This window comes from Impatiens glandulifera, unplaced genomic scaffold (genome assembly GCF_907164915.1).
Source record: "Impatiens glandulifera unplaced genomic scaffold, dImpGla2.1, whole genome shotgun sequence".
Taxonomy (NCBI): Eukaryota; Viridiplantae; Streptophyta; class Magnoliopsida; order Ericales; family Balsaminaceae; genus Impatiens; species Impatiens glandulifera.
Window position 1 is genome coordinate 163,469 of NW_025919556.1, and position 9,146 is coordinate 172,614.

The 9,146-nt window shown below is 40.6% G+C and overlaps 1 protein-coding gene across 1 annotated transcript; it reads left to right on the plus strand.

Moving 5' to 3' along the window:
• Nucleotides 1-7,878: 7,878 nt before the first annotated feature.
• Nucleotides 7,879-8,304, plus strand: LOC124918166 (polyribonucleotide nucleotidyltransferase-like). The gene has a single exon (XM_047458373.1). It carries the CDS (start codon nt 7,879-7,881, stop codon nt 8,302-8,304), a length of 426 nt encoding a protein of 141 aa, XP_047314329.1.
• Nucleotides 8,305-9,146: the final 842 nt, after the last annotated feature.

The window sequence follows — 9,146 nt, forward strand, 5'->3', positions numbered from 1 at the left end:
GAACGCAGATTTCTTTCGACGAAGCAGTCTATGCGGAATTATTTGAACTTCCGATGGAGGGTCATCTATTCGACTTGGTTCTCTCTTCAGAAATCATGGAGGAGATGAAGACAACTTTATCTGCAGACGGTTCGAAGATCCATGTGAATGGATACAAGAAGGTATTCAAACCGCAATTTATTCTTCTGAACGACGTGGTGGCGAAGGCGCTTCAAGGGAAGGCTGGTTCCTTCAATCTCTATAGTCAAGACCGTTTTGACTATATGTGTGCTATTTCAAAGGGGATCCAGGTAAACTGGGCTCATACCCTTTTCCAGAACATATGCTACTCTATTTGTCAGAAGAACAAAGAAAGTATCACGTATGCGGCTCAATTGAGTCATCTGTTGAAGCATTTGGGGGTTCCTGTTGGTGAACCAGTGCAGATCAATTCTCCACGAGTTTTTACTACTCTTACGGTGGCTAGCACGCTAATGAGGTTGAAGAGAAACCTTGAATCTGCATCTGGTGCTTCCAGCTTCCAAACCGGTGGAAAGCCTTCCACCCGATTAAAGCCTTCTTCTTCTGTTCTGTCAACAGGGGCAAAGAGAACCAAAACAGTGAACGAATCGAAGGCCAGTTCCTCCAGTCTAAAAAGTCCAAACCAGAACGACTCTGAATTTGTTGATTCAAGGATGAAGCAAGGTACAGGCGTACTTGATGCAACCCCAATATCATCGTTATCAACTCTCTCAACCTATTTGAGGAAACCTTCGAGGTCTTGTGCCTCAAAGGAGAAGAAGACAAGGGCGCCCCGAGCGTCTATATCTGAAAAGGTGAAGTCTTCTAAATCTTTGGCCGCTGTGCCTAAATTTGATGTTCCCTTAGTGGAACAAGCTGAGTCCATATTCTCTCCTTTGAGAGAATCTGCTGAAGGGCCTGCTGTTGAGTCAGCCGGTCCAAATGATGAAACTATGAACATGGTTGAGTCTCCTGTTCTTCAATCTAGTCTTGTAGTCGCCGGTTCTACAGAGTCATCGCAACCAGAACAAGGTGCTGTTCTTACCCTTGTGGCTGGTGAACCCCTTATTCCTGTTCCCAAAGATTCATTGGTGGCCGGGAAAGTTGTTTGTACGGAGCTTCCTGCTGAGATCTGTAAGAAACCACAATCTGCTTTTGAACTGTTGCGCTCCAGAAAAGAGACACGTGGAATTGTGATTGATGAACCAAGACCTGCTCCAAGACCCGTAGAAGTTATCGGAAAAGGTAAATCTATTGCAGTTCAAGCTCCTGAGAAGGTATCGGAGGCAACAGGAATTGTTGAACTCATTCTTGATCAAGTTAAAGTTCTTTCCGCTGAGAAACTGGGAATTTTTGAGTCATGGTCCATGGAGAGGCTGTCCTCCAAGTACAACGACTCTCTGTTAAATGCTGTTATTACTAAAGAATGGAAGAAGAGGGTGGCAAATGAGAAGAAAGTCTTGAAATGGGCAAGAACTTCAGAAGTTGCTGAGGCCCTAAAGAGAAAAGAACTGGTGGAAGCTTGCATTTTTGGAAAAGCTCTTTTTCCAATTTTTGAATCCAGGAAAGCTAACTTCAATCCTGACGTGAAAGGAGTTGATGTTGAAGCAAAGGTATTGAAGAAGTTGAATGATATCATGGACAGCTACGTTTCTGTTGCTTCTAGACACATTCACGATGCCGATTGTCTGGCGGAGAACCTCTCAATGAAGAAGAAGTAAAAGAAGCTATGGATATTCCAGATACTGATAATAATGTTGATGAGACAGATGCTGCTTTCCTGATCGAATTTGGGAATCTTTCTGCTGAAGAGAGACGCATTCTAGATCATCTTGTCCAAGAGCGTCTGAATGGAGAAGAAGAAGAAGATGTAATTATCCAAGAGCCTGAACAAGCTCTTGAGACAAATGAAGAAGAAGTCATCATAGAAGATGTGACTGAGGAGGCTTTGAAAGCTCCTATTGAAGAAAACATGTTAATAACCCCTGTTGCGAGAACAGAGTTTGTTCAAGAAAAATTGGCCGAGGTCACTCATCCAGAAACTGCCATAACTGAGGGGGAACCCTCCAAAGAGAAAGATGATGAAGAAGAAAGTTCCTCATCTGAGGAGGAACAAGACCAGCAAGCAACTTTTGTGAAGCCCTGTTTATTCCCCGACGCCGTCGTGGGAAGTGTTCACGAAAACATCAATATTCCTCTTCACTACTCTGGAAATCTGCTTGAGAGATTTGAGAGGGCTAAAAAAGAAATTGAAGAAGAGGAGCGAGACAAAGCTACTAAGAATACCGAAATGAATCAGCCTGAGAAATCCTTGCAGGTTCATACAAACTTTGATCCTATTCAAAGTATGGCAGCAGAATCTGAAGAAGTTTCGTCTCATGAAGAGTCATCTGCCAGAGGAAACAAAGTGTTAAGATCTATGAGGTCTATGCTCTCCTCAATTCAGAAGACCATGTGTCAGACAATGAACTCAAGGGAAGAAGAAATAGTTAATTTTGGCAATATCTTTAAGATCCTCACTGTGTTGTATAACACCTTGAAGAATAACACCTATGAGACCCACATCGCAAATGTAAACTTTTCAAAGTTTGAAAAGGATCTCTTCAACCGTCAAAGTGAATTACTGGACATTGAAAGGCATTTCAATGATGAACGCCACAAGGAAACCTTGGTAGAATTCAGTATGGTGAAGAATCAGATGGTGGAAATTCAGGGTTGCATGAGAAGGAATGATAATGAACGTCAGGAATTTGCTGACTCCATTGCTAGAAAGTTTCAAGCAAAGGAGGAAGAAATGGCCAATACTGAAGGTGCTCAACCTCGACTAGTTCAAGGAGAGTCAAGTAGAAGAAATGATGGTGTGTCAACCAGCACAAGATCCAGGCGAGCCCCAAGTACTGATGACAATCCTAGGTCAACCAAAAGAGGTGATGGTCGAAGCGGTGCTGAGCCTGGAGGTAGAAGTGGTGGTGGCCGGAGTAGGCTATCAAATGTTGATCAAGGTAGACGTGCCAGCGGTGGTGAACGTGGTGGAAGATCAAGTGCAGGTGGTCGTGGTGGTCGCGTTTATCCTCATTTCATGAACATGCTTCCTGGTCAAGAGACGAGTCCAACCGATCCTCGAGTTAAAAGGGAAGAACAATGATTTCTCTTCTTTTACTCTATTTAACTTTATTGAACATGGTTCCTTGATGGTTATTCGAATATTGGTTTTGGATGAATGATGTAAGTGAACAAGGTTTCTGTTTATTTATATGATGAATGTATGTTTTGATATATGTAGGTAGGTAGTCTACAATTTCTTCATCAAAAATGGGGAAATTGTTGGGTCAAAATATTTTGACTAAGTGTTGAAAAAATTTAACCACTGATATTTTGATGATGAAATAACTTATGAGTTTTGATACTGGTGTATTGAGACAATATATTATAAGACTTGGATCTAATGAGGGTCATTAGACCGATTTTGGCTTTCATTGCTAAAAATTAGACGCAAGTCTAATAGAATAGACGTATAGTCTAACTCATCGGAGTTAGACGGGTAGTCAAATAGACGTGTAAAGAATTAGACGGATGGTCTAATGAATACACGGAATTAGACGCAAGTCTAATAGAATTAGACGTACAGTCTAACTCATCGGAGTTAGAGGTGTAGTCTAATAGACGTGTAAAGAATTAGACGGATGGTCTAATGAATACACGGAATTAGACGTAAGTCTAATATAATTAGACGTACAGTCTAACTCATCGGAGTTAGACGTGTAGTCTAATAGACGTGTAAAGAATTAGACGGATGGTCTAATGAATACACGGAATTAGACGTAAGTATAATAGAATTAGACGTACAGTCTAACTCATCGGAGTTAGACGTGTAGTCTAATAGGTGTAAAGAATTAGACGTAAGTCTAATGAATGCACGGAATTAGACGAAAGTCTAATATGTTTATAATTAGACGGGTAGTTTAATTGATATTCGGAATTAGACGTATATTCTAACTCATCGGAGCTAGACGTGTTTAGTCTAATATATTTGTAATTAGACGGGTAGTCTAATTTATGCGGAATTAAACGTGCAGTCTGACTTAATGAAGTTAGACGTGCAGTCTAATGGAATGTGAAAGAGAGACATGCGTCTAACTCCTTCAGACAAGTCTGAGGTAGAACCGGAATTAGACGTGCAGTCTAACTCAGTGGAGTTAGACGTGTACTCTAATGGTTATTGAATAATTAGACGTGTGGTCTAATTAATGAAAGTTAGACGTGAGTCTAACTCCTTCAGACAAGTTTGAGGTAAAACCGAAATTAGACGTGCAGTCTAACTCAGTGCAGTTAGACGTGCAGTCTAATGGTTATTAAATATTTATACGTGTGGTCCAATTAATGAAACTTAGACGTGAGTCTAACTCCTTCAGACCAGTCTGAGGTAGAACCGAAATTAGACGTGCAGTCTAACTTAGTGGAGTTAGACGTGCAGTCTAATGGTTATTGTAATTAGACGCGAGTCTAATTCTATTAGACCAGGTGGTCTAATATACGTTTTCCTGTTAGAAGGAGTTGACTTATTTCATTGGACTTATTTTTACAATCCGTCTAACTAAAATACGCCTAATGCTTAGTTTTAGCAGTACGCTTAAATCTAGCATTTCTCCTACCCACGTGCTATAGCTGTACCCTACTCCTGCTCCACTTTCTTGTGAAGATTAGTACAGCAGCTATACGCATCCAATCAAGAAATGCCACGTAAGAGAATTTTCCTCAAATTACTTGTTTTGCAGGTACATCCCTGATGGAATATTAGGCGCACTACCAGTGATGTACGACCATGATCCTTGTGCTCAAAACCTGCTGTGTATAATGGAGGCTTCCAATGGAAGAGTGCCACATATCATTCTTGAAGATTCGACCGTTAGCTCCTGCTCAGTATTTAACAAATCTCAAGGACAAAGGATGAAGGACTGGAACTTACTAGATTTTACAATTTTCCTTAACAAGTCGAACGAACAAGCAATCTGATTTTGCAGAGAGAGAAACTACTCAATCATCTTACTTACTGAACTTATTCTGTGAAGCTTCTTTCTGATTGTACTATGTGAATCGAGAGAGAGAGCTAGAATCAAAACACCTTTAGCTGAGTGATATTCTTCATCTTGTAATTGAACAGATAGTGTTATGTTCAATAGTGAGCTAAGTATGTGTGTAAACTGTATTTGATTCTAATCATCTTATAGTGAATCCTTCCGGTGGTTGGAAGAAGGGGTGATGTAGGAGAATTTCTCCGAACATCCATAAACAAATTGTTGTGTTCTTCTTTTCTATCATCTTTTCATATTTCATCTTGTGCTTCAAACCCAAGTAAATAATTCCGCCTTGAATCTGTTTCAAGTGTTTACACAAGTTTGCGTAGAATAAAAAGCGAATTAAATCCCTAACAGGATTTCTTTCAAACCGTTTTTCATAAGCCTTCATCATTAGCCAGACCACAGTCTCTATCGATAAAGCCGATCCTATCAAAAGCTTTTAATCTCTCGAAATCCTTAAGAACCCTAGTTTTCTTTGCATTTCTCTCTCTAAATCTCTCTGAAATCTTGTGTCTGTTCATATTCCTTCAAAAATGGTGAACAAGAAAATCACTCTAGGTCATTGTACATTGCAAGTGGATTTTCCATCGGTCTACACTTTCGATCAACCGGAAGTGGTGGATATGTTCAGAACCCTAGAGTATTCTGGTTTGAGGAAGTATCTCGGTGGTCCTTTCATATTCTATGAAAAAGAAGTTCGCGAGTTCTTCAAATCTACAACTATGGTGGGAGAATCCATCGTAGCAACCGTCAACGGCGTGGAAATTTCTTTCGACCAAACTGTATATGCGGAGTTCTTTGAACTTCCGATAGAGGGGCACACTTTCAACATGATTCTTTCTTCTGATATCATGCAAGAGATGAAGAAGGCCTTTTCTGTTGATAGCTCGATGATCCATGTTAATGGAAACAAGAAGGTCCTCAAACCCCACTTCATTTTGCTGAACAATGTGGTAGCTAAAGCACTTCAAGGGAAATCTGGTTCCTTTCAACTCTATAGTCAAGACCATTTTGACTATATGTGCGAGATCTCAAAAGGAATCCAGGTAAACTGGGCATCTACCCTTTTCCAAAACCTATGCTTTTCTATCTGCCAGTCAAACAAGGAAAGCATATTGTATGCGGCTCAACTGAGTCGATTGATGGAGCATTTGGGGGTTCCTATGGGTGAACCTGAGCATATCAACCAGGGTATTCTATGTCCTTACTGTTGCTAGCACCTTGATGAGAATGAAGAACAACATGGAATCTGTTTCTGGTGCGTCTAGTTATCAGACAGGTGGTAAGCCCTCTACTCGATCCAGAAAGCCATCTACTTCCATTATGTAAACGGGGGCAAAGAGATCAAGGACAGAGAATGAATCGGAGGCCAGTTCCTCCAGTCAGAAAAGCTCCAATAAAAAGGACTCTAAATCAGTCGATTCAAGGTTAAGGCAAGGTCCATGCATACTTGCTGCAACTCCTATGTCCTCTTTGTCTACTGTGGCAACCATTCTGAGAAAGCCCTCGAGATCTAGCGTTTTGAAGGAAAAGAAGTCAAAGGCGCCCGCGCGTCTAAATCAATGAAGGTAACGTCCTCTTCTAAACCTGTGGCCGATGTGCCTAAGTTTAATGTTCCTATTGTGGAACAAGATGAATCTGTTTTTACTCCGTTGAATGAAACTGCTGAAGGGCCCGCTGTTGAGTCAGCTGGTCCAAACAATGAAAATGCTAACAGGATTGAGTCTCCTGTTGTTCAACCCGATCAAGTAGTCGTTGGTGCTACAGAAAGTGCTCAACTAGAACAAGGTAAATCTTCTAAAAGAGATTCTTTAGTGGTCGGGAAGGTCACTCTTGTAGAGTTCCCTGCCGAGCTGTGTAAGAAACCCCAATCGGAGTACGAATTGATGCGTTCCGCAAGGATTTCAAGTGGAATTGTCTTCAGTGAATCCAGACCAGCTCCAAAACCCCTCGAGGTTGTTGGAAAAGGTAAAGATATTGAAACCCGTCGAGGTTGTTTCAAGATATTGAAGAAGTATCGGAGGCAACAAGCATTGTTGACCTCGTGTTAGATCAAGTCAAAGCTATTGCGGCTGAAAAATTGGAAATTTTTGAATCATGGTCCCTAGAAAGATTGTCTTCCAAGTACAATGAAACCCTATCAAATTCTGCAATAACTCGAGAATGGAAGAAGAGAGTAGACAATGAGAAGAAAGTTCTCAAGTGGGCTAAAACTTCAGAGGTGGCTGAAGCTCTGAAGAGAAAAGATCTTGTTGAAGCGTGCTTATGTGGAAGAGCACTTTTCCCAATTCTTTAAGCCAGAAAGGCTAATTTTAACCCTGTTGAGAAAGGGTCTAAGGTGGAAGTGAAAGTGTTGAAGAGGCTGGATGACATCATGGATAATTACGTCTCGGTGGCTACCCGATATGTTCATGGCGCTAATTGCTCTGGAGCAAAACCTTTTGAGAGTATGGCAACAGAGTCTCAAGAGAATTCATCAAATGAAGAATCCTATGATGAAGGTAACAAGTTTTTAAGGTCTATGATTTTTGTGCTCTCATCTCTTCAGAAGAGCATGTTAAAGGCCTTGAACACCCAGGAAGAAGAAAGAAAGGATTTTGCCGAAGTTATCAAAGTTCTTACTGAATTGGACAACACTCTGAAGAAAAACACGTATGAGACTCATGTCTCAAATTTAAACTTCTCCAAGTTTGAAAAGAAGCTTTACAGCCGTCATTCTGAAATGATGGACCTTGAAAGTCACATCAATGATGACCGTCATAGGGATACTATGGATGAATTCAGCCTGGTGAAGAATTAGATGGTGGAAATTCAAGTTTGTTTAAGAAGAACAGATGGCGAACGACATGAATTTGTTGACTCTATTGCAAGGAAGTTTCAAGCAAAGGAGAATGCTAAAGCTGATGCTGATAGGGATCAACCTCGAATCACTAAAGGTGAGTCAAGTAGAAGAAGTGACGATGTGTCAACCGGCACTAGATCTAGACGAGCTCCAAGTAACGATGAAAACCCTAGGCCAACTAAAAGAGGCGGAGGTCGAAGCAGTGGTGATCGTGGAGGCCGAAGTAGTGGTGGTGGCCGTGGTAGGCAATTTGGGTTTGATCAAAGAGGCCGTGCCAGTGGAGGTGATCGTGGTGGTAGATCAAGTGGAAGCGGTCGTGGTAGTCGCATTCTCCCTCAGTTTTTGAATATGTTATCTGGTCAAGACATGAGTCCCTCTAGTTAAAAGGGAAGAACTATAATTTCTTTTCTCTTACTCTGTCTAAGTTTCTCGAACAATGTTTCTTTAATGATGTTTTTAATATTGGTCTTGGAAATTTGTGAAGTATGATGTAAGTGAACAAGGTTTGTTTATTTATATGATGAATGCATATTTTGGTATATTTATGCAGGTTTTTAATTTCATCATTAAAAATGGGGAAATTGTTGGGTCAAATTATTTTGACTATGTATTCAAATAGTTTGACTATTGAAATTTTGATAATGAAATGATTTATGCGCTTTGATGCAGGTGTATCGAAAATCATATTTCATGAGACTTGATTCTAATGAGTCTCATTAGACCGATTTGACATTAGATGCACAAAATTAGATGTGCAGTCTAACTTAGTGGAGTTAGACGAGCAGTCTAATGAATTCTGTAATTAAACGTGCAGTCTAACTCGTGGAGTTAGACGTGTCGTCTAATAGATCATACAATTAGACGTGCAGTCTAATGTATTGGAAATTAGACGTGCAATCTAATTTAGTGGAGTTAGACGTGCAGTCTAATGTATACGGAATTAGACATGCAATTTAACTTAGTGGAGTTAGACGTGCAGTCTAATGTATACGGAATTAGACGTGCAGTCTAACTTAGTGGAGTTAGACGTGCAGTCTAACTCAATGGAGTTAGACGTGCAGTCTAATGTATGCAGAATTAGACGTGCTGTCTAACTCAGTGGAGTTAGACGTGCAGTCTATTGGATTGTTAAGGTTAGACGTAAGCCTAACTCCTTCAGACAAGTTTGAAGTAGAACCGGAATTAGACGTGCAGTCTAACTCAGTGGAGTTAGACGTGCAGTCTAA